Genomic DNA, 27,712 nt, shown 5'->3' on the forward strand with positions numbered 1-27,712 from the left:
CGTTCATCAGGGTATATTTGAGAGATAAAGGTATCTGATTATGCTCTGTGCACAGAGTTTAATGGCAGAAACAGACTTATCCAATGTGGGCCCTTATGTAGGTCTCAGCTGAAACATGGGAAATGAAATACAGTCCTGGCAACAAAACTTGACCATTCTTTTGGAGTGTTCATGATTTGTTTTAGGAGGTTGGTTTTATAAGTCTGGGAAGTATCCCTATTTCTAACAGTGTCATGAGATTTCTCCTTAGGTCTGTATACAGTGGCATGAGAGCAGGAAGTGTTCCTCATCCTCCACAGTATGGCAATCACACTGCAGAGAGAACCTATTTTCAACTGGAGCATTGGAGTATCTTCCCCTCTCAATTTCCAGGCTGTGAAGACTCTGTCGGGGCTTGGTAAGGGCCCTTCTGTGGCTTATATTCTTCACAGTTGTGAGATAATCTTTTAATCCATATAAGTCAGTTATCTTCCCCAGCTGACGCGGCTTAGGGTTTACAGAAGTTGGCACATGGTCAGTTTCACTGAGATACATTAAGTGGTGATGTTGCAATGGGGACTTTCAGGTTGCACACTGCGAAGACACTCAAAGTGTCACTGTAGAAGTGTACTTCCAGCTATATGACAGGCCTGTAAATAATCAAGTGGTTGATATTGTGAGCAATGATCCATGTCTTCAGGGTACAATTTTAAATGACAAACCATTATGATTCATAACTATGTGTGTGTGTGTGTGATATGATCTATCTTATCTATCCGGACTGTGCATCTGTATGTTGTCCACCCCCATCTCCCTCATGCTGGACCCTGTATATATGGGGACATCTGATATGATATCATAAAACAAGATATTTAAAGGCAAGACATTGATCACGAAAAACACTACTTACTTTACTGTATTAAACACACTCAAGAAAGAAATATACTCTTTGGAAAATTATCCAGATAAAATGTAAATGTAAATGTCCACAGTCATGAAGACAAATTATTTCACTACATCCTGTCAAATAATGAAGCAGTCAATATCAACTGCAATTGTTTCCATATCTATCATTTCAAACAATAAATACCCCTTCATAATCAACTGTGGACATTTTATGTATAATAATATCATCAAATATGTAATATTGATTGTTATGTTTTTGTATGTGTCTACAGGAATGTAAATTATGTATCATAGTGTCTTGTCTTTTAAAATTGCATCTGTCCCTTAATGGAACGTTTCTGCAATAAATATTATCTTATCTTATCTTATCTTTATTACATAACATTCCTTGAAGAAACATGGCAATATTATACAAACTACAAATAGTTGAAATATCATCCATTAATAACCTGATGCCTCTGGCAGACAATGCATCTCCCAAAGCGAGAATTGAAATGATTAACACCAATAGATTAAATAAAATATGTAGTTCTTGAACTAACATCAAGATTCCAAATTTTACCCTTTGACAATTAATTTTCTGAGATTGTGTTGTGTTTGAACATTTGTAGTGCTTGTTTTGAGCTTTCATTTTGGTTCATATTTAACATCACATGAGAAATTCATGTATAAGAATAGTCTCCTTTAGTCCAGCATGTCCATGCTGCTCTGTTTAGTTCCACAGTCCACAGTGGGGAGAGTTGGTCAGTTTTAATTACACACTTCAAGGGCTGGAACAGGAGACAAATACCACATGTGACGTGTGAGGGTGGAGTGTGGTCAAAAGGGCTCCGGAGAGGTGTCGATCTCCATGGTTGATCTTGAGGACAGATAAACAACCTAAACAAGATGGAAGATGAAAAACATAGACTAACATCTAGTCTCTGAAATGAACATATCGTACATAAAAAAACAGTTTATCAGTTATCTTAATAAAAATATAATAAAAAGGAGCCCAGTGACTCTCATCATTTTCAGATACTGCAGTGATCTAGACTTGCCAAACATTATAGACTTGCATGGGCTGTATTTGATATATATTTGTATCAGGGTCTGTAAGACAGACTAATGAAAAACACTTCATTTATAGTTACGAAAGACAGTTACTTCTTCAAACACTGGATTTACGAAACTGTCAAAATGATACTAAAATTTTTGCAAGTATCTTGAACCCCTGTTCTTAAAAAGCCAAATATGTTACATGATTAGCTCAGACATGTTTATTAAAAGAACCATGTAGGCAACGTTTAGATATGATGTGAAAACTTTACTACAACTATACTTATCAATACAGTATCTACACTAAGTTACGCTGCCAGCCACCTTATGATATGTATAAATGTTTGTATATCGTGAATAAAAATAATATGTAATATCTCTATTAGACTAATATCTAGTCTCTGAAATGAACATATTTTACAGGAGAAGACAGTTGTTAAATTATCGTTATGAAAAATAATAAAAAAACATCCTGAGACTTTCTTCATCCGGATACTGCAGTAATATAGGTTTGCCAAACATTATGGACTTGCATAGGCTGTATTGGATACAATTGTTTGAGGGTCTGTATGACAGACTATATATCTGTATATATAATATACATCATGTGCATCTACTTTTCATGTTTATAGTTATATTTTTTCCCATATGTAGATAGTTTGTACCCTAGCCCTACGAGGATGTTCTGTATGATAAATGTTTTTGATTCTTGATAATGGAGATCATGTCACTGAGTATATCCACTGTGTCACAAAATATATACAAATATTAGTGCTTTTCAGATTTGTTTCCTACCACTATCCTTTGTGAGGGTCAATAGCTCGATCCTTAAAGTAGTGTTTTCTTAAATATCATCTTTAAAAGCAATGTGATGTCAGTATGAATGCTGCTGTTTGAGCAAATAGATGAAAATGTTGGAAGAGGGGGATGTTATTCATCTATTCAACATACAGCAGTAATCCATACAAATGTCTTAAAAGTGCAACTCGATCATTCATTGATACCACCAGCTAATGACATCAAAGACAAAGGACATTGCCTCTCACATTCATTGTGATACAAGAAGTAGGGGACCTGTCATAAAGTTAGGAGGTATGTTGTTTGATAAGAAATCATCTACATTTTCTTCATCATTTTTTATCTTTGATTCTTAAAAATATTTTGAAAGAACATATTGTTGCATCACAGTTTGAGTTGCACAGTAAAAGAAAAATTGACACAGGCATTTTTTAAATGTTTTGCTGATTTAAGATTAAAATAATCAATTTATATGCTAGAATGATCAATTCAAATTTTAAAAACAGTTGTGTGGTAATATCGCAATACATGAGAAAGAAACATGAAAAAAGAACAAATATTACGTTTTGCTTGTTGCCAAAAAGACATAGATACTTTTATAGTACTTAAACAACAATCATGTAAATATCAACCATAAATGACAGAGAATTACCAGTTTTGATTATTTGCCTCAACAGATTCCATTGGGTGTTAAAGGCCAAATATTGATGAAAATTATATGAATGGATCAGTGATAACAACAGGTATTCGCATAAACAATACTGTTCTAAATATACAAGTTGATTTTTTGTTTGTTTCTGGGAAGCAATATTGTTTGTTTGTGTGTATTTAACGCCGCGCTCAGCAATATTCAAGCTGTATGACGGCGGTCTGTAAATAATTGAGTGTGAACCGATCAATCCAATGATTGACATCATGAGCATTGATCTATGGAATTAGAATACGATGACATGCATCAACCAAGTCAGCAAGCCTGACCACTGGATCCTGTTAGTGGCCTCTTACTTCAACCATAGTCGCCTCTTTTGGCAAGCGTGGGTTGCTGAAGACCTATTCTACCCCGGCTCTTCATGGGTTGTGAAGCAATATTGAATCAGATACTTTCCTTATATGTTCTTCATATGTTTTTGTATGTCCCCCTTGAGAAATGTGTTTTACATAACACTGTGAAAGCCTATGCCTGTCAGAAGGGTGTAATGGTTGCTTAGCATCACACACGCATTACAGTGATTGACATCATGAGCATTGATCCGCGCTATTAACCAGTGAGTCTGACCATCCCATCCTGTTAGCTGCCTCTTTAAATTCTAACCCGGATCTTCAGCAGGTGTAATGAATTTTTCAAACTATCCATTCAGTACAGCTGTTGATGGCCCAATAGTCTTGCCATGTTGAATCGTCAATAGTTAACATAGATACCGTGGTTACTAAACATGACAAAACTATGAATGGTGTCACACAATACAATACAATACAATAATATCAAGAAACAATACTTCCATCAGTGATCATTTTCTTTTCAATAATTTGTTAGTCTTTAATAACCATTCATATTATTTTCAAAATATACCTTATTTATAGTGTCATGCTTGTAAGTTCATATGAGACTGTAAGTGGATATATGCATTCCTATCTGACATACAAAATCTTCCAAAGCTATGAAATATAGGCTTTGACTTCTTAAGGGGAGACTTGGCTCGGGCCAATTACTAATATCAGGAAATTTTATTCAAGACATTCAAAACTTACTTTATGGTGCCACGATTCGCTGTGCAGAGTTGCGTCCCTTGGGCATGCCAGAAACCTATGATTGTGGGTTTCAATCCTGGTTCACCCTGATTATGTTTCTAGGTTTGTCAGCACCATGCCCGTGCTTGTGGGTTTCACCAAAGTGGTAAACGTCTGAGACCTGCATCACTTCAGGCTTTCCTCCCACATTAAGCTGACACACCATGATATAACTGGAATACTGTTAAAAGCGGCGTTTAACCCAACTCACTCACTTAATTAGTGAACTCAAATTTTTTTTATATACTGAACCAAAATTTGTGGATATCTCTTTGTAGTGAAGATTTAGCACACAATTTCATAAAAATATCCGAACAAAATATTCTTGATTCCCTAACGTTTTTTGTTCAGTATATATTAATTTACTATTTTCTATAACCAATTACACACAGACAATGTCTCCAAGGAAGAACATGGGCACCAGATTGTGGAGCATAGATCCCCTTTAAATACTGGGGAAAGGTTACCCTATGGGAGGGTAAAGTTGCACATGATGCTATCAAAGTACTGTTGCAATACTGCGTAGTTTTACAACACACACACACACACACACACACACACATATATACCAATGTATACTATAAGGCCTCATTAGGACACATGGATCAACTACATATTCCTGTGGATACAGCTACAACTATTGCAAGAGCAAGACAGCGTTTGTAACCATTGCAAAAGTTGAAATGCCTTAATAGACCCTCTATCAGTGGCTATCTCCCGATATAGTTTCCTGTGAGTGATGAGTGATACCTTTGAGTGATTAACCAGCATGAACCTGACTACAATAGTGATGTGCTTGATGAATAAATGAACACGTAATTGTAGCAGGGTGCAGAGCTGGGAATTCAGTAAAGTGAGCAGTCTGTGAGGGTATGTTCTTTCAAATCAGTGCCATGGATCTGAAGCCCTGTCATGAACCCTGCAATTATTTGTTTCACCACATGTCATGGTTCTCCATGAAGTTCTTCAAGTTAGTAGGTTAATTGGGAGTAAATGTTAGATATTAGCTGATTCAGTTTTTCCTTTCTGATATTTTCAGTCCATGGGATATAGTTTGTATGTAGACTAATAGCAATAATAATTTGCTGAAATATTGGTGCGAATAGGGATATTTTGTGCAATGGTACAAGTATTGAGCTACAGGTTATGTATGCATCAGTACATTTGTATGTAGGAAATGTTAAATGGTTATGAATGACTAATTTCTAACATTGTTAGTTTCCACAGATCAATAGGTTTAATATCAGTCTGTTTGGAGTGCATGGATGTTCCCCTGACATAATATTTTATGATATCATAGCTATTTTATATCAAAATCTTACTTTCAAGATATGTATCCAATTTCATATTTTCCAAGAAAATGTTTTGTTACAGGCCTTTATGTTTATCAATACAACAATAAAAAAAGCAAAATAGTTATAACTGAAAAGAATTATCTCTGTCTTTGTCGTGAAATTTCCTTTTTGTGAGTTGACATGATGTTCACGTTCCATGAAATTAATATTTTCTTTCCATATTTACAATTCCTTTTCATACGAGAATATGAAGTATATTCCCAAATATTTACCCAGTTGTACCATTATCAGTTGAGATCGTCCACATCTTGGAATATTTATACAAGCTTTTAAGGCTGAAACTCAATACTTGGACATTTATGTTTGTGGAGAACCTTTAAAACTTGCAGAAAGACCTGCTGTATTGTAAGTGTGCCCTTGTCATACCTCAGTATGGACAGGTGGTGACTCGGGAAGTTATTTTGAGCTTAAATGAAGGAGAGTCCTTGATAATAGGTGACCCTTTATCCTGAACAAACGTCCCTCTTCATCCCTCTTTGACCTTCAGCAAAGGGAAGGTCGATTGATGTCATTGTGGTCACATGATTACCCATCAGCACACAGAGATGAGGTCAGAGTTATGTACCCTTGCTCCCGGCAGAGGATTGTTTGAATGTGTGTAAAATCCTGAGTAAACTGGGTACATGAACTGTGTGAGTAATACGACCTAATCTTCATAGGAAGATAGAAACTAAACATGATTACATCAACAGTTGAACCTTAAGAAATGATTCATTTGATGATTTTAGATGAAATATCAAAATCTTTTGTTCTGGTATTTGGGACAGTGATGTGAAACGAAGCAGTAAATGCATATTGTCAGTTAATCAATAACATCTTTAATAAAACTGATTTAACAAAATCTCAGAGCCCTTTTCGTTGAGTTTGCAACACTGACTTTGCGGTGAGGAGTATTGACACTGTCAGTGGCCATATTGACACATCCCATTGCCAGTGGCTGAATCTCCTTGAAATTAAATACCATTCCAGATTGAAGAAATCTCCAATGAAGTTAAGTAGCTTTGATGTTATGCAGATGAAAGCTGGAAAATTATTTCATGCTTACGTCTGTAAGTGTCAAAGAGATTTCTCCACATCCATAAGAATCAATGATCTGTGTAGGACAGTGCATGAAAAAATATGCCTATGGAAACATTAAAACTTCATTTTTTTCCAAAACTAGAATAGTTACCGAGTGCTACCCTATGGTATTAATTATTTTTATGTGGTAGGATATTCATTGTCCAAATACTCAGTTCCATGTCTTGAAAAAAATGAGTGCGCACAAAGACCTTTAGGGTATTTGAGCTTGCTACAAGAATGAAATTGACAGTCAACAGATAGGCTGCTCTAACATGCATTCCATTTCCTGTTGCAAGTCCACAGAGATCGCCTTATCTTAACATGTAGATATCTGTAAAAGAATTACAGCTTGGGCACAGACATATATCTTCATATGTCATATATGACCCTTGAATATTTTGGTATTGGAGTATATAACATTTATCTGTCAAGAATAACAAAAATTTATGTCATGTTATTCTTCCATTTCATATTACCTTGGCATGCAAGTATTAGGATTTGTAACATTATATTTGGCTGGGATAGATAAATGATATCTACTGTATGATGGACTGTTTGAGACTTCAGATGATGTAGTCCCCAAAATGATAAAAGAATTGCTGAGGGAAATAAAAAAGGAGAACTTCTTAAATTATAGAGGTAGCTGTCTCCTTTAAGATGAATACCAAAATGATCTGCTCATAATAAATATAACCTATCCCTGAAAGGAAATCAAGATAAAGTAATAGCTGATAAAAGTATAGTTGAAAACATGTGTATCATGATACACCATTTAGTGCTGATCTGGCTGTTATTGTAGGATTTTACCCATATTTTGGTGTCACTGGTTTGAATACTCTTGAATTGTTATTAAATTATTTCTATGACCCGACACCCAATTTGCTTACTTTACTTACATGGTTTGTTCGAATTTTGTTGGAAGTGAAATACTTTGGAAAATTGGAAATATTTGGTCACCAGACCATCATCCCAATAAATCTACACGATTGTTGGTAAAGAGTTCTATATATCACTATCCAATGTACATAGGACAGTTGTGACTTACATACCATCACAATACACTGGACATAAGGCCATTGTGACTCAAGCTTGTTGACACTGTCAGTCCATAATGCATTCCACAGCTCATTTCCGATAGTTTATACACATACCATCCCTCGTGTGTCACTAATATTGAATGGATATCTCACAAGTGTACACACAGGAGACATGAAGTGGAGAGGTGACTTCAATCCCTGGACACACCCTCCTCTTGTCTGTTAAAAGAACCAACAAGAGTAAGTAATCCTTTCTGAAGATTTGTGTGAAGAGACATTCCATTACTGTGGCTTTATGAGGCCATGATAACATTGTATGAGAAGTATTGTCTCCAAACTTAATAAGGCAATCTTGTTTTATCCCTTTAAACAGATATATTTTTGAGAGAGAGAGGCAATTTTGTTTTATCCCTTTAAACAGATATTTTTGAGAGAGAGAGAGAGAGAGAAAGAGAGAGAGAGAGAGAAATTTAAAGAAACAGGAATTGTACCATCATTTTTTCACTTTATAAAAGAAACAGCCTTGTAATCTAAGCAACTAACCTTAAGGAAAAATATTCAGGCATTGTTTTCTGGGTTCAATTGAACTTTTTATGTATATTATATCAGATTTTAATTTTTTATGCCATATTATGTACATTTGTGTATAAATTTCATCTGAATGTCCTTGAAATAGGTGCTGGAGACAGGCCTGAGATTTATTCAGCTGATTCTTAGTCTGGCACATCCATCACTTGGCCAACGTCAATGCATCCTTTCATTCATTTCAACTTTGTTTTCCATAGTTATAAGACAACTAATATGATTTTAGATGGAGATGAACTGAGATTGTGAATCATATTAAAAAAGATGTCTCCAATAACCAAGATTAAATAAATCCTTGATCTAATAAACTACACTTCAAGTGAGGGTATCTATGGCAGTTTTCATTGAAATACACTCTGTTGCCTTTAAAATTGGCAAATCTACTTAATTCATCCTATGTGCTTTCTATATAATTAAAGATGTGGAATTGGTTATTGAACAGAAAAATATCAGAAAGTTAAGCTCAGTGTCCACTTCCTCAAAATCGTATTGCTATGATTGTCTGATTCCAATGCTTTAACATAGATTCATGAAAGTCATTGGGAAAAGGTTGCTTGTGGTTTTAGGTCTCTGGACTTTGTTCCACAAAACGATCCTAGAGGTAATACTAAAGGTTGCTTTGTGAACGGGGCCCTCAGGTTACTGAGACAAAGAATACTCATTTTGTTTGCTTGATCCCTCTTCCACAAAGCGATGTTAGCACACAAACTGACACCTTCCAGAGGCAAGGGAGTTAACTGACTGTAAAAGTCCACTTCCCACACTTACTAAACTAGGCTGCAATTATGGAGTTATGGAGTTATATTTTGGCTGGACTAACGAGTCTATGCATAGTCCATTCAAAATCGTGTAATGAAATCGACATTCGGTTCGTAAACACAACATGGATTAGGTCAACTGCAGGATATGCAAAAGATGTGTACCGTCAACTTGGCATCGACAATATTTTCCAAATTGTTTTATGATTTTGATCAAGGTTCGCACATGATTTGATGCACTTCGCGAGGTTAGACCCGTTTTATTACAATACATATCTTGATCATGGTTCAGACAATCTTGACTGGTGACCGCCATTTTTTTTAAGCAAATGCAAGTGACATGAGAGGTGGAATCTGATTGGGCAATAGGAATGGAATAGAGGGGTCTTAACTCATAATAGCCACTGGTGGCACTACGATCGAGCTCAGAAATTCCAGCATAGTTCGGCAAGGGTGGAAACTGGACTTTTACAGTCAGTTAACTCCCTTGTCTCGGGAAGATGTCAAACTGAAGTAACATTCCTACATCAACATCAACTTAGCTGTAATGCTCAGAGCATTCTGTGGACTTGACCCCACCCCACCAGGTGTTCATGAATACCACTTTCCATACAAGTTTTTTATTCCCAGGTCTTTGGTATGTACTGATAGAAGTTTAAACTTGCATCCATATTCACAAATCAGACACCAATTTTAATGTGACTGACATTCCATCCCTGGATACATCTGTCTTAAGTTTATAGTATGTATAGCAGGAAAGGAATCACTACCTTTTTTACAGCCAGTACCCAGACACCAGAATGGTTACATTACAACTTCATTTACGTTTCATAGAAGCCTGACAGAAACCTTTGTGCAAGTTCTTGACATACGGCAACATTCAAGTCTGACGTTGTTTTATTGTGTTGGTGATGGGGTGCTTCCTGTTGACTTCAAAAGATTATATAAAAAAATGTGGAAAAAAGGTATGGATAAATGTTGGCACGGTAATGCCTCTGGGAAACATTGTACAGGATATGCTTCCTAAAGGTGTCACTTTCTTGGAAACACAGATTTTGTCTGCAGCTGCATTGTTTCATAATTCACTTGAGTTCATCAGTCATGATGTGTCTTCTGGATGTGTAGATGTAGTTTTTTCGGTATCTGTCATGGTTTCTATGGAAACTTCAATAAACAGGAAATGCTTGTTCAATGGGGCATTGCAAGAACCATACTCCCTGTCATTATTAGTTTTAGACCCGTGAAGATCTGGGGTAATATAGGGCTTCAGCAACCCATGTTTGCCGTAAAAGGCGGCTATGCTTGTCGTAAGAGGTGATTAATGGGATCAAGTGGTGAGGCTCGCTGACTTGGTCATCGTATCCCAATTGAGTGGATCAATGCTCAGGATGTCAATCACTGGATTGTCTGGTCCAGACTGGATTATTTATTTAGCTGGAATATTGCTGAGTGCAGAATTAAACAACAAACAAACATTATTAATTTTAAGTTTCCAGAATGTTGCATGTTTACAATATTTGACACGCTAAACCCCTCAGTATGTTCCTAGACAAGTTTTGGAGTAAAATGTATGACCAGTGTTTGAAATGACGGCCTGCCTGTCTGGATTAGTTAACTGTCAGAGTTATCAAGTAACTTGCCCAATGGCCCAGTATCAAATTTTCATCCATCTCTGCTATGAGTATTCTTTTGGTCTTTAGTTACTAATTGTCTGCAGAAAGATCAGTTAAATCTACATTGCAGTGGAGATTACACAGTTCTTTTCTCATTTTCTCTTTATTTGCTCCATAATAGTGTACTGAGCAAAAGCAAGATCCTAGACAATAACACAATTCCCTGATACCAACAAAACTATCCACTTAACATTCAGCAATGTGTTTTGTTGTTGATAAAGTGGGTTGTCTGCTTATTTTGTTTCATGACTGCCATGGTGGTTGATGATAAGGAGATTAAGGAACAAAACATTTGATGACATGTATCTTTTATCATCTACTTCTATCGAAGTCAGAAAAACATGGTTTGGGGAAAAGCGTGCTGAGAATGTTAATCTAAAATAATGCTCTGAGGCTCCAAAGTACCACACTGAATACATTCATTTGGATTCATTGACTAGGGTATACATGTATCTTATTTGCTCAAAAAAGGATATATGAATTAAATCTGTTCACAATAAAATTTAAAACATTTAATTTCTATGTTTTCTTTTGATAGCCATTTAAGATTCCATAAATATAAAATGTCAAAAATGCCAGAGAATAGCCTGTCTTTATTATCCAACGAAAAAGATTCAACTGGGCATATATGATACCAGTATATCATATCTTGTTTTAGAATAATCATAATCTGCAAAAAAGGCAAAATATCGATGAAAATAATGTGAAGGGATCAGTGAAAATCAGTGATGACTCCAGGTATTCGGGATAAGCGTAAGTATGACCCGCCCTAGTGGTAGCACCCATCAATCACAGTTTGAATAAGGATGTGTTTGCAGTCTGAAATAATAATAATAATAATAGGCTCTTTATATTGCGCATGTTTCCACACCCCTCGGGTGCATGCTCAAAGCGCTGAAAGTTGTGAAAGTATTACTAAAACACCAATGAACGCATACTAAGTACAGTAGATGCTGAAACCGGTAGCCAGATGTTGATTCTTTGTGGCAGTATGCTAAACTGACTTTCCATCGAGTGAAAAACAGGAGCCAAGTGAGACCATTTGACAGCTATTGTGCTAAGTGGGCACCATTGTGATTATTGCATGGGTGTTAGAGGAGACATGCAGTATAGAGACTGATGTATATCACATTCAGAACTAATTAAGTTGCACAAGAACCACCACCCACATGACTAATTTACGAATAATGCCACCAAAATGTCTCGTGTTGTGTTTGTGAGATCCAGTGTCTAGAATGTTTGTGTTGAATACAATCCCACACAACTTCTTATACAGCTCCTATGTGACTGCAATATTACACTGTGACATTCTTCTGATGCCAGTCCGCTAAGTGTTATTTTTCTAAATCTTTAAATGGTACTAAATTGGAGTTGGGGAACTGGCGGCATCTCCGTGGACTGTTGTAATTGAATCTGTGACGAAAATTCAATTGTATTCAAATCACATTTTCAACTAAGTTTATTATTCCTTCAGTATTGTATTGCTCTAAATCAGTTTTCAAAAGTACCAGCGAATGAAAATATTTTCTTTCAAGAATCTGATGCCACCAAGTGCTGATTAAAATATTGTTAACAGTATGTCAAAGACCCATAAGCAGTCATACTTTCTTAAGTTGAAGCCAGTTCTTTAACTGTCTAAAGGTTTGAAAACTGAGAGAAAGGTTATTAGGACTGTTAAGAGGAAAGATTTGATTGAATAGCCATCACAAGGAAAATCCATTTCTAATCGCCTTTGATAGTGTGTTCACTTGATGAATTTTCTTCGAGGCAGTTTTTAGGAAACGACATCAATGGGTCTGAAGTGGAGTTAAGTGACTTGATTCACAAATCATAAAGTTATTTGACTTGTATGGCAGAAAATGACAGTCGCCTGTTCATAGAAAAAAACTCAAATCTTTCAAATAGCATTGCCAACACTAAACCCAACTTGTATGCATTCATGGAGAAAATATAGTAGCAGTTACAGGCACTATTAACTGTCATATTTTACACTTGGATATCACATAAGGCTGGGTTTCTATTGATCAAGGAAACATACTCTGATCAGGCACCTAGTTTTGTGAAATAAATACAGAGCGTTTAGGTGGTTAAGTCTTGCATTTGTATTGATTTCTTCAGCTGAGTTAAGTTTAGAGTCTGACAGGAATGCAGTGATTCACAAACTTCCTTTAATTGAAAAATAAATATGGATCTGACTTTGAATGTGAAATTAAATCGGAAATATGCAGGGTCAATATAGAACAAGTCTGGGCGAATAAAGAGTGAAGTGAAGCACTGGTTTCAGTTGGAGATTTGGACAGGAAGTATTTTTAATGCATATAAAGCAGTTTTTTTAGCATTATTATGCCAGCTCGTCAGTTGATTTTAGACAGATATATTTCCTTAAGATAGCTGAGATTATTTAGAAAATAAGACTGTTAATTTAGAGGACATGTATGTTAGTGTTAAGTGGCTAGTGCATTTGCTCATTACCCTGTTGGGAAGGGTGGGGAAGCTTGATGGGCAGTGGGTTCAAGATTGGTCATTCACTCACTCAGTCTTTCATTGGAACAATGTCTTTTGTTTACTCGCTCGCTCGCTCACTCACTCACTCACTCACTCACTCACTCACTCACTCACTCACTCACATGTAGACTACAGTCTACATATTTTGTGTTAGCCTAAATGTATTTTGTGTGTTTCGAGACCATTCGCTAAACAACTGAGGCTGATTGGCTAACTGACGGATATGACAAACTTATTTTTTTGTCCCAGCCTCTGCTATATGTAAGCTACACATATGCTTATAACGGACTGTGGTTATAAGAACTAAAAGTGTGAAGCCCATTTCTGGTGTTCCCCGCCGTGATATTGCTGGAATATTGCTAAAAGCGGCATAAAATCACACTCACTCACTCACTCACTGACTCACTCACTACTACTTTGCATGTTTTTCTATAAACTACCAACTTTGGCATAACATGACTTAACTGACCTAATGATTCAGAGATTTAAATATGTATGGACTAGAATTTTCAACTAGACAGTTGCAGCAGCTTTATGGTTAGCATCAGGCCGCTATTTTGGATACTGGTCTGGACTGCCTCCCTTTGTCTAGTGGAAAGACTCTCTGCCCAGAGAGAGGTTGGTCATCATCTTCCCGAGGCAAGGGCATTAACTGATTATAAAAGTCCAGTTTCCACCCTTGCTAAACTAGGCTAGAATTCCGCAGTTACACTTTGGCTGGACTACCGAGTCTATACACAATCCAATCAAAATCGTGTGACAAAGTAGACATCCAGTTTGTAATCAATGTGCAGATTTTGGTCGACTACAGGGCCGACAGATATAATGCAATTTTTTTCATGTTTTTAATCAAGGTGCAAGGGATTTGAAGCACTTCGCGATATAAGACCTGTTTTATTACAATATAGATTTGGATTATTGATCACATCATCTTGATTACCGGTAGGCGTTGCCATTGTGTTTGAAGCAAATGCAAGTGATATAAGAGGTGGAATCTAATTGGTCAATTGGAGTGAATGAGTGATTGTCGTTTTACTCCACTTTTAGCAATATTCCAGCAATATCACGGCATGGGACACCAGAAATGGGCTTCACATATTGTACCCATGTCACCAATGGAACCCGGGTCTTCAGCGTGACAAATATATGCTTTAACCACTAGGCTACCCAACCGCCCCCTGGTCAATTAGAGGGGTTATAGAAGTGACATATCTAGTACATTTTGTAATAGCCACTGGTGGTGCTATAATGTGTGTGTGTGTGTAAACGATAATCTTGAATGAGATATCGAACCCTATGATGCCTCACATCATATTGTCTTGCAATTTGCTCTTCAGGTCCAAAATTGTATCGATTGCTGTTTTGAAAGTTTTCATATCTTGTTCCATAAAGGTTATGTTGCACAAGAAAATCATATCATTGAAAACTCAAAAAAAACTTTTGTTATTTTCATAAACAATATTTCTTTTGTCCATAAATCTATTTCAAGAAAAACTTTGGTTTCTCATGACAACTGTAGTCATGGTTATGTGGTGAATGATAAAAGAAATTTAATTGAATGATCACCTGATATAGAAATCTGTTGAACTGTGGCAAGAACATCCCTTCCAATATCTCAATTGTGATGCAAAAGATGTAGGAGTGGATTTTTTTCTAGTTCATATCTTGAAATAAGTTCTTTACAGATAAATTGTTTAAGAAATAAGAACCAAGACACTTGACCTCTTTCTCCTAGATCATTACTGTTCTTATGATAAATAATAGTCAGATATTTCCACAACTTCCAAACCTGTCGTGGCCATTTTGAGTATTGATTGAAAGGAAGCATTTCATTTTGTTATGTAAATCCAGTGTTTTGTTTAAAAAATATTTTTTCAGGATTCCATCGTTAGACAAACCTAGCATTAAATTTAACAGCTCACTTGGCCTTTTCTTTGGTTGGACAAAATGAAATAAAATCTTTTTTATTTGCAATCATTGGTAATATTTGTTTGGAACTGTAATCATTATTGTGAGTCTAATCATTAAGATTGAGGTTACAACATTCAAGTCTTCTTCAAGCAGGCTTTTTCTACAAGATTTCAAAGAATCATACAACTTTTGCTCAAAAGTTGTTTGATCAGAATTAAAACATTCATGGCATGAGTAAAGCTTTCAACATGTTTTATGGTAGACATGTGGATGACATTTCTAAATTTGAAACACCAGTGACAAAAATGATGTCTGATGCAATTCCATTTTTTTACTTGTATCATAGGTTCCCATGTGTTTTCAGGTGAACAATTGACTTGCCATTGCATGTGTTTGTGATGGTTCCACCAGTGGGGCAGGATATGCTTACCTTTTTCTCAAACACCAGGCCTCATCACTTATTAATATTGATTCATAAACACAATCATTTGATATAGCTGCAATCATACAATGGAAATGGTTCTGTCGCTTTTATTTATGGGGTTTAAATTTCATTTGAGATGACTTCTGTTGAGAATTGGGAATTCAGTCAGTTGCAGATCCATGCAGGTTTTTATCTCAAAGAAACTGAAGGGAAAAAGAAAGAAAGAACTTTGCTTGTGCTTAGTCAGCACACCAATAATACTCCCATGTGGTTTTATTTTTTCAAAATAATTTAATTTAAAACTCTTAAACATTTGAAAAAATCTTTTCACATAATATATATACACAACTGGTGATGGGTGTCTTAGACATCTTATCTTAAATCAATAAATTTGCATATTTCAGCACAAATTTATAACATTTCAAACAGGGAAGAGGTCTAGTGGTTGCAAATTCATTTCTTACTCCAGTCATCATTGAATCAATTGAATTTTATGCAAAATTACCCAGTCACAGATTGCTTTTTTCAAACTGTTGCTGGAATGAGTGATACTTAAATAGAAACAGTTAAATTTATCAACAGTTCTTTCAATTTTCAAATACATAAAAAGCAAACTTGGCAAACTTTCTTTTGCTCCTCAGTTTAGGTGTATCTGGTGTATTATATCAATTCCTTTCTCTTATCACTAACTTATCAGATAATTTCACACACTCATGAGGTTGAAATTAACAATCAATCAAAATGTCTCTTATGGACACAAGTTTGGCCCAGGTCCACAGGCATAATTGTGGGCTTATCTTTTTGCTGGGAACGATGCAGTTGGGAAGACTGCAGTTGTATAGATGGCGAATTGAGAGGTACTTATAACTGCTTCTTTCAGTCATGAAGGCACAGTGCAAATTGATTGGATATATAGTTTTAGAGTTGTGTCTTTTGAACCAGACTCAAAATGAAGCTGTGGTGGGGAATGGGTCCAGGTTATGTATGAAAATAGAATGGAGATAATTGAGGATATACAGATTGTGAAGTCCATTCTCAAGTAATTCTTATTGTTGTTTCTTGTTCACTCACAAACACACCAACCCACCCACTCACCCACCCACCCACCCACCCACTCACCCACTCACTCACTCACTCACTCACTCACTCAGTGTCAATGAACAATGTATACAGCTGTTAGAAAGTTAGTGGGTGAATTTGATGGTGTTTCCAGTAATATTGCAGTGATAGCTGGAAGTAATCAAGCTTGGATCAGAGAAACCAGTGTCAGCTATTGGGGAAATATATCTACTCTGTTTTCTTTATAAATGAAAAGAGCAACTTTGTCAGATAGGTAGGATAAAAACATGTCAAATGTTTTTTGTTGTGTTGGATTGGATTGTGCATTGTTTGTGCTTGTTCCTGGGTACCATCACAAAGTCGGAAGATGAAACATGATAATCATGTAAAAAGTAAAAACTATTTTTTCATTCTTAACCTTTGACTTGTTCCCATTCATTGATTTACAGTGTAACATTTGATGTAGATGGTGAGTATGTCTCATCACAGTTTGTTATACATGGTCTTCTCCTCAGTCTGCACATCATCAATTCTCTGTTATATGGCAGTGTAATTTATTCTTAAACAATGATAGAAACTCTATTACATTATTTCTGTTCAGATTCAGTAGAAGTTCATTGCATTGTATTTGGGCAATGATTAATTGTCCGGAATGTAGTACTATTTATGTAAGCAGTGGTGAGGAAGTTATTATGTTCAGATGCTTGAATTATCTGTTAACTTCTGGAATAGCATGGATGGATGTCAAGGATTATAGACACATGTGGAATATTCTGTGTTCTAGTGATACTTGAATGGTCCAGCACCGTGTCGAAAGTGCTGGAAGCTAGTTAGAGTAAATAAGTGGAGAGGGCGAGTGCCTGTCTCATCTCACATTTCATTTGACATAACATCAAGAACAGCTTTCATGTGTTGATCACTTATCACCCTGGATTCCAAGCCTAGTTAATTGTGTAAAACATTTGTGGATTGTATACCATTTGTTGGATGTTTGTTGGTTTCACACTAGTTTCAATTTGGGAATCGGCACATAACAAGTCTATAACACTGAATGTTTGTTGAGGGCATTTATATATGATTGGAAGTCTCTAAAGAAGCTGAGTGAGTGAGTGAGTGAGTGAGTGAGTGAGTGCACACCCGCTGTAACTGTTCATGACAGTAGACATTTATCTTTGAAAGATGAGCCATCAGGGTATGTTGTTATTGGGGCATAGGTATTATCTCCAAATCCCTGCTCAGCTCAAAGACACAACTCCTTAGATAATAATAATGAGTCCATCTATACTGCACCAGATTCCATTCACCAAGTTAATACTCATGGCACTACATAGTTTTAGCAAATAATGCGGATGAAAGGTAGGAAGAGGTAGATTGGATAGTGTTGTCAGAAGAGGTATGTTTTCAGATGAGCCTTAAAAGATGCAAGCGATGGCGACAGCTTAAGATCAGTGGGTAGGACGCGCAGATCTGGAAAGATCTCTGACCAAAGGTTATGAGATGGGGTTCCGGGACTTGTAACAGGTGGTTAATCTGAGAACGGAGACATCTGAAGGCTTGTATTAAGGCAGTTGTTCGGTAAGATATAATGGGGCTGTTTCCATGTAGCATTTGTTGGCCAAGATTAGAAATTTGAATTTAATTCTGGCTTTGAGTGGTAACCAGTACAGCGACATCAGAGCAGGTGTTACTTGTGTCCATTTTGATGTCTTCATGACGATACATACTGCTGTTTTTTGTACATGTTGGAGCCTGTGGAGTTGTTCATTTGTGGTGTAACTCATGAGACTATTGCAATAGTCAAGCCGTGATATAACTCAAGATCTAGCCAAAAGTGTGTGCAGCTTCTTTTGTGAGTAGATGTCGAACCCTTCCAATGTTGAGGAAATGAAAGAAGCATGACTTTGAGACATGGCTTACATGTTGTTCCATAGTTTGTCCACTGTCCAGAAAAACGCCAAGATTTTTCATTGATTTTGAGAATGCGACATTGGAATCACCTTCTTGTATTGTGTTTGAATCCCACATTCTCAAATTTTGTTCTGATACCAATCAAAAAAGACTCTGTCTTGTTGTCATTTAATTTTAGTTTGTTTTCAATCATCCATGGCTTCATGGCTCTGATGCAATTTTCAAATTTTTGAAGCTCTGTTTCAGTTTCAGATGACATGAAAGTCTTCATCAGTTGCGTATCAACAGCATAGCAATGATAGTTCAGTAGTTGCTTAGAGATGATATGACCCAAAGTTTTTGTGTACAGTGTGAAAAGAATGGGGCCCAGAACTCACCCTTGGGTATAAACACCACAAGAGAGAACAAAACTATCTGATGTTACCTCATTGACTGTGACTGACTGACGCCGTCCATCTAAGTATGTTGTAAACCATTTAAGAGCATTTCCTTCTAGTCCTATCCGATGGTGTAAACAATCCTTGCACCACTGACTTACTCTGTTGGATCTTGTCTATTAGGGTTCTTGTAAACCGATGAGTGGACTTCTTTGAAAATAGTTTGGATTCTATTCTAATTCGCATGTGTTTATGTAGTGCCCTAAGTCAGTCATCTGTCACATAACCTCACAGCAGTGACATGTCTCAGTTACATTGAGCGAAATTTTACAAATTTGTTTATTATTCACTGCAGTAGAGTGCATGTTTACGTGAGGCCTGCATTCAGTTTGTAAGAAAGGATCTGTAAGGTAAGGACATAGGTGTGCACAAGCTGAGAAAGCTACATTCTGTAATTATGCATAGTATTGTGATACTATTGAGTTTTCAAATTTCTTTATGTGTAAATGTATGCAACTAAAGGCAAGCATTCAAATTTAATTGGGTTCCGGTGATTTAGTTGGCATAGTTTATATAAATACATAGCTTTTCTGGTGCGCTGATAAATTAAGACACTTTTTACCCTCAAAAGAGTGTAGAAAACTATGGCAAACTGAACTTCATGTAAGAAGTAGCACAGGTCACAAAACAGGTGAAGTTAAGCAACTTCAGTCACAGATAGTCCTTGGATGAGTGACCTCATTTGGGGCTTTGTGTCCTCCCCCACACTGAAGCACATGTAGCACATGTGGCGTCTCCTTGGCCAAATGACTTTAAATGAGTCTCCGTTCACCCAGCAGTGAAGGGGTATCCGGTAGGATGAGATGGCAATGTGGTTGTTAACCTTCTATCGCCTAACAGGCAGCTTGGGTTGTATACTCCCCAAGGAGCTGAGAATGATTCTTGAGTGCACATTGATCCAGTGACCGAGTCAATCCCACCCAGAACTTTTCGGAAAATGTGAAGACACCCCAACACTGCAGCCTTCTGCATTACCCAGAATGTCAGAAGGGCTGTATTCCTGGTAGAAAACCCAGGTACTCTCCCAATGTCAGTCAACAGTTTGGGAGGCACCAAACCTGAGGCACCGAGAACAATGGGGAGTCGGACAACTTGGTACTTGTGATATTTCGAAAGCGAGGTCTGCATATTTGCCATGTTTTTCCTCATTTTGTCAATCACAGTAGTGTCAAAAGGGACAGAAATTTCAATAGTATAAATAATTTCATTGGATTTATCAAAAAGGACAAGCTTAGGTTTGTTGGCCTGGATATGTCTGATGCTGTATACAGGCTTATTCCAAAGGATTTTGTATTAATCATTTTCCATGATGCCCTATATAATCTACATTTTATTACTATTATCATCATTATTATTATTGACTGCTAAATTAAGTGTTTTTTTGGAATACAGTGGTCCATACATTAGTTGAACACAAAACCAGCCTGATATCCACCATCGCATATATCTGTTTGATGGCATTACAATCCACAGGGACCGACTCCATATATCTTGACAACCAAATATCCTTTTGGGCATGAAGAGTTACACCCATGGGTATTCTGTGTTACAATTTGTCCCCACCAACAACCTATGCTGGCCATAAGAGGCAACTGTAATGGATAGGTGGTTGGTGTCATCATACCAACATGGCGTCAATCACTTGATTGTCCTGACTCAGTTAATGATAGACTGCTGTCATACAGCTTGTTATACTGCTGTGTGCTGTGTTATACGAGAAACACACACACACACACACACACACACACACACACACACACACACACGTTTCACTCTGTTGATGTGAGTACATGAGCATGCGCACACACGTACACACGCACATGCGAATAAAGGACACCCTCATTTTTTCACATTGAATTCATGCTTGCATCAAATTCATGATTTACAGTATTTATAAATCCAGGGTGTCCCTCAGCTATTTGTTGCCAGTTAGATGATGCAGTGACTTCTGGGTAGAATCCTCCTTCTACTAACTATAGCACATGTAATGAGAGACTTGTCTTGGGCATTATCTTTCTGTCAGATCCAAGCCATGATGAAGACAAGTTGGATCTCTTGAGCGATGGATACACTAACTGAAGTTCACGCTAATGAGGTTTCAGTGAAGGTGGGTTGGTGACAACATGAGTAGAATGGAATGTTGAGGCTCTCTGCTGTACCTTGGTGCTATGTTGTGTGTCATTACACACCAAAGTAAAGGTCAGTACTTGAAGCCATCAATGGTCATCTATTGTTCCCATGGGGATTCGACCCATTGCAGAATAGGTTCATAATACCTTGTGAATGTTATATGAGCCCAGTGAAATGGAGATCAATGGGTTACTTAGTTTTTCACCCACTGACCTGCCCACTGACTCACCAACTGACATGCACATTGATTCACCCACTGACCTACCCACTGACTCACTCACTGATTCACCCACTGACCTGCCCACTGACTTGCCCTTTGACTCACCGACTGACTTGCCCATTGATTCACCCACTGACTTGCCCATTGACTCACCTACTGATTCACCTGTTGATTCACCCTCTGACCTGCCCACTGAGTCACCCACTGACCTACCTACTGACTTGCCCATTGACTCACCTACTGACATACCCATTGATTCACTCACTGACCTACCCACTGACTTGCCCATTGACTCACCTACTGACTTGCCCACTGACCTGCCCACTGATTCACCCACTGATTCACCTGTTGATTCACCCATTGACCTGCCCATTGACTCACCTACTTATTCGCCCACAGATTCACCCACTGACCTGCACACTGACTCACCCACTGACCTGCACACTGATTCACCCACTGACCTGCACACTGACTCACCCACTGACCTGCACACTGACTCACCCACTGACCTGCACACTGACTCACCCACTGACCTGCACACTGATTCACCCACTGACCTGCCCACTGACTCACCCACTGACCTGCCTTTTGATTCACCCACTGACCTGCCCACTGACCTGCCCACTGACTCACCCACTGACCTGCCCACTGATTCAACCACTGATCTGCCCACTGACTTGCCCACTGATTCACTCACTGATTCACCCACTGACCTGCCCACTGATTCACTCACTGATTCACCCACTGACCTGCCCACTGACTTGCCCACTGATTCACCCACTGACCTGCCCACTGACTTGCCCACTGACTCACCCACTGACCTGCCCACTGATTCACCCACTGACCTGCCCACTGACTTGCCCACTGATTCACCCACTGACCTGCCCACTGACTTGCCCACTGACTTGCCCACTGATTCACCCCCTGACTCGCCCACTGATTCACCCACTGACTTGCCCACTGATTCACCCACTGACCTGCCCACTGATTCACCCACTGATTCACCCCCTGACCTGCCCACTGATTCACCCCCTGACCTGCCCACTGATTCACCCACTGACTTGCCCACTGATTCACCCACTGACTTGCCCACTGATTCACCCACTGACTTGCCCACTGATTCACCCCCTGACTCGCCCACTGACTTGCCCACTGATTCACCCCCTGACCTGCCCACTGATTCACCCCCTGACCTGCCCACTGATTCACCCACTGACTTGCCCACTGATTCACCCACTGACTTGCCCACTGATTCACCCACTGACTTGCCCACTGATTCACCCACTGACTTGCCCATTGATTCACCCACTGACTTGCCCACTGATTCACCCACTGACTTGCCCACTGATTCACCCACAGACTTGCCCACTGATTCACCCACTGACCTGCCCACTGATTCACCCCCTGACCTGCCCACTGATTCACCCACTGACTTGCCGACTGATTCACCCACTGACTTGCCCACTGATTCACCCACTGACTTGCCCACTGATTCACCCCCTGACCTGCCCACTGATTCACCCCCTGACTCGCCCACTGATTCACCCACTGACTTGCCCACTGATTCACCCACTGACCTGCCCACTGATTCACCCCCTGACCTGCCCACTGATTCACCCCCTGACCTGCCCACTGATTCACCCACTGACTTGCCCACTGATTCACCCACTGACCTGCCCACTGATTCACCCCCTGACTTGCCCACTGATTCACCCACTGACCTGCCCACTGATTCACCCACTGACTTGCCCACTGACTCACCCACTGCCCTGCCCACTGACTCACCCACTGACCTGCCCACTGACCTGCCAACTGATTCACCCACTGACTCACCCGCCGACCTTCCCACTGACTTGCCCATTGACTCACCTACTGACTTGCCCCTTAATACACCCACTGATTTGCCCATTGACTCACCTACTGACTTACCCATTGATTCACCCATTGACCTGCCCATTGACTCACCTACTGATTCACCCATTGACTCACCCACTGACTCACCCACTGACCTGCCTACTGACTTGCCCAATGATTCACCCACTGACCTGCCCACTGATTCACCCACTGACTTGCCCACTGACTCACCCACTGACCTGAATACTGACCCTGCCTACTGACCTGCCTACTGACCTGCCTACTGACCTGCCCACTGACTTGCCCACTGACCTGCCTTTTGATTCACCCACTGACCTGCCCACTGACTTGCCCATTGACTCACCTACAGATTCACACATTGATTCCTCCACTCACTCATGCATTTACTCATGATACACTCATGCACTGACTCACTGACGCAACATTTACTCATTGGTTCACCCAGTGCTTCCGACCACACGCCTATCCACATTCGTCCAATCAGTCAGTGACAAATTCCACTAATACCGCTGTCATTTTCTGAAATTCATTTTCTGAAATTCAGGTATTCACATTATGGTGTTAAAGATAGAGTTGTTCAGTCTTAAGAAGTGTAAATATATTGTCAAACCTGGCAGAATTTTTTTATTTGAAATTTGAGAATGTTATGTCACCCTGATCCACCCGTTATGCCCTTGAGTTGTTTGTGAGGCCATATTGTGGACAATATGAAACACAAGCAGCTTCATTATGCCTTACAATATCCCATCTTCTGGATTTGGAAGCACTTAACAGTTTTCGTCACGCAGTGCCTTCAAATGGTGTCAACGAAATTGATTTTAAACTTCACCTTTTTGAGTGTTAAAATTAGATTGGTTTCATCTTTATGTTTGCCTTAAATATCCATACCAGTAAATAAGGTTGTTATGAAAAAATGATTCCTCTATTTTAATCAATCAGGAGAAATGCTGTTTGCAAATAATGGTTTCATGGCATGTTGGTATTGTCAATTCTTTCAGAAAATCATAGCTTGATTTTTGAATGTCTTTATTACATGAATGAATGCATCTTAGCAAGTAAGAACTTTGCATCTTTAGTTTCCAAAGTCTGGAAGCTGCTAGTTCAAATCTATATTGCTAGTTGCTAGATTGGTAACAGTCATTTACATCCTAGAAAATCATGTCCTGGTTGTATGTCCTCAAACAGGGAGACAATTGGGATGTAAGAGTTGCCTCCCTTTGTTGCCATGCAGGATCCACTTGTCATGAGTTCAAATCCTATCTTGATAATGACAGTATGTCAATTTATTAATTTTTTACACATTATGATATATCAAGATATATTGATGTATCATCAAACATCCTACACAGTATACAAACAACAGTGCCTCTATCAGTTTTATTAAATTCTCTTCCTATCTTAATTAACCATTACAAATTGTATTTAAACTGTTGAATAACTGATACCAGTATGGATGGGGATATTTTGACCTTTGGTGATTATAAGCAGTCATATATGTCATAGCCAATCAGGATTAAACATGTGTTGGAAATTAATGGACACATTTTCAATTGTGCAGTATAAAGGTGTTTGAGGTGAAATGGGGTTTAACTTCATTTTCAAGATTATTGCACTGATAAAGCGATGTGAAGGCACATTAATGTGTACGTTTGTGTGGCTGCTTGTATAGTCCTGACTAATTCTGGTTTTATACTGCTAGCCCACTGAGATACCTTGCTGCAGTTTACCATGGATAAGTACTCTTAATATGAAAGAATTTACTTAAGGATAGTGGGTTAACCCTTGTTATAACTCTTAATGTAAAAGATTGCGCTTACTGGTAAAAAAATACATTATGTGTTGAAGTTAGATTGGTGATGAACCAATACTTATCAGAGAGCCATGATACTGTGCATGTTTATGTGCTCATTACTTTATCTGAATGTGGAAATGACTAATCCTTTTTCAGTTCCCTCTCTACAACCACCTGGTTGCTCTATGCAGATTTTATATAAGGGTTATGACTCATGATTCTTTTAACTGATACTATCAAACATACCGTCGAACAAAGTCGTATCTTACCATACTCTGCAATATAACTTCATTGCTGTTACTATATCTTAATACCAAACCTGTAAATAACTACCAGGTGGTCATTGTTGAGAGGTAGTTTGAATATGAAAGGTGGAGTGCACTTACACAAGTTCCATGGCTCTATTACATGTAGTTTCTGAGAAAACGCACAAATATGAAGGAAGAATAAATTCTATTACAAATACAGTAAATATGTTTATAACAAACACGCTTATAATGAACTGACAGATATCCTGAACTTAATTTTCTGTCCCGGCCATTTGCTATATAGATGATGTATATATGCTTATAATGAACTATGGTTATGACGAACAAAAATTAGTGGTCCATTTGAGTTTGTTATAACCGTAGTTTACTGTAACCATAAGCAACCAAGCAGAAACAATAAAAAATGTAAAAATAGATAAAAACTACCGCATATATATATATATCCAATCAAACTTTGTTTAAAAGAACATTTTACATTCAGGGTAGATATGTACAATATTAACCTTTAATGTAAAAAAATATTTTTTTACATTGAGTTCACATGTAAGCCTTAATGTAAATTGTTTTACATTAAGAGTAATTTTAAGGGTTGCAGCATACCCCACTCAGACACAGTAAACTGACTCCAAGCTGACTAATCCTTGTTTCATCACCTTTATGCAAAGCACCAGACAGGGTAACAACAAGCACCTTCTTTTAACTTCCCTTGCTATGACGCGGCCAGGGATTCAACCACGGACCTTCTGCTCTCCCGGCAGACACTCTATCCACGGGACCATGATCATGGTGTTAATAAACTGTGATTCCTAGACTTCATGATTTTAATTACATAGAATGCCCATCTATCTAGTTTTTTTCTTTCCAAATACAAACCAAAAAACTGACAAACTGGTTTTGTTTAGTTTTAATGTAAAAGATCAACATTATGAACCCTTATATTTATATTAATTCTTAGGACAATTATTCTCAAAACATAAACCTCATATCCAAATGGATGTTTTAAGAGAACACTAAATGTATCAAGATGCCTGCATTATACTCTGGAGAAATAAGGATGGTTTAGTGAGCTTGAGATGATGCTGAATGTAATTTCTCACAAGCATTACCAATCGTTCAAATTTGCAATTGATCTTTCCGGGGTATTTTTTGAAAAATTGATTTATACCCTATTAAATTCTGTTATTTGAATGGCATGGTAGGTGTCCATGAATAAGTTCATTTAAATATAATTATTGATGTCTGGTAATGGAGGCTTATGGATAAGGCCATGGAATCCCTTTGGATGTGTTCTGCCTCATATGATGTCACTTCTTTGTGGCCTTGGAAAATTTATTAATTCTGATATTGGCAGATGTGACGAATTAAGACATTCTAACATTCTGTAATGAAATTTAATTTGAAGCTTGTCATATGATAATTATATTATAGAAACATTCCATACACAGAGCAGTCAGAGATAGCCTGTTTGCTGATAAATGTTAACAGATGTTGTACCTGGAGGGCAAGTGGAATTTCCCAGGGGTGGATTACTGGGTAATGTTAACATTGTATGAACAGGATGATGTGCGTTAGTGAGATGTGCATATAACAGTATTTCAGTTATAATATCACTGTCCGTACCCTATAGCTGCGTTATGTATAAGCCTCTATAAAATGTCCATTCAGCATGGTCAGTGGAAGTAAAAACAAGTTTTGAAAATGAAAACTGGCAAAAGTATTTTTTGTTGCAGATTGAGAAGTAATGATAATATATAATTACATGTTTCATGATTAGCAATTAGTCCTCATTTTTGAGCAACCCATTAAGATCTTGGTTAGAATTGGTCTTCAACAGCCCATGTTTGTCATGAGAGGCGAATAAGATGTGGTCAGGTATTCCAATTGCCTGGATTGCTCATGATGTAAATCACTGGATTGTCTGTTCCAGATTCAGTTATTTACAGACCGAGTTCAAATAACTAGAATATTGTTGAGTGCAGCATTAAACAACAAACAAACAAATCTTTATTCATGCAGAAAGTAGGTGGACATCGTTTGTTAATACACAGGTGAGCTTCACATGCTCTGGCACCAGTTCTTTTTCCTTTTTACTTTTAAAAAAGCTCAACTTGTACAAATTGCACTCCTTTTTAAAGATATTCATTTTTCGTAAGTGTCAACTCCATAACAGCAAATCATATCTTGTTTTAGAATGATCACAGTC

The 27,712-nt window shown here is 38.0% G+C and overlaps 1 protein-coding gene across 1 annotated transcript; it reads left to right on the top strand.

Moving 5' to 3' along the window:
• The first annotated feature begins 300 nt into the window (after positions 1 to 300).
• Positions 301 to 23,690, top strand: LOC139454057 (cell surface glycoprotein 1-like). Its single transcript, XM_071235551.1, has 2 exons — positions 301 to 397; positions 21,973 to 23,690. The coding sequence occupies exons 1-2, from the start codon at positions 301 to 303 to the stop codon at positions 23,688 to 23,690; spliced, it is 1,815 nt and encodes a 604-aa protein (XP_071091652.1).
• Positions 23,691 to 27,712: the final 4,022 nt, after the last annotated feature.

The sequence above is a fragment of the Haliotis cracherodii genome, unplaced genomic scaffold (genome assembly GCF_022045235.1).
Source record: "Haliotis cracherodii isolate W230 unplaced genomic scaffold, xgHalCrac1.p SCAF_1, whole genome shotgun sequence".
NCBI lineage: Eukaryota > Metazoa > Mollusca > Gastropoda > Lepetellida > Haliotidae > Haliotis > Haliotis cracherodii.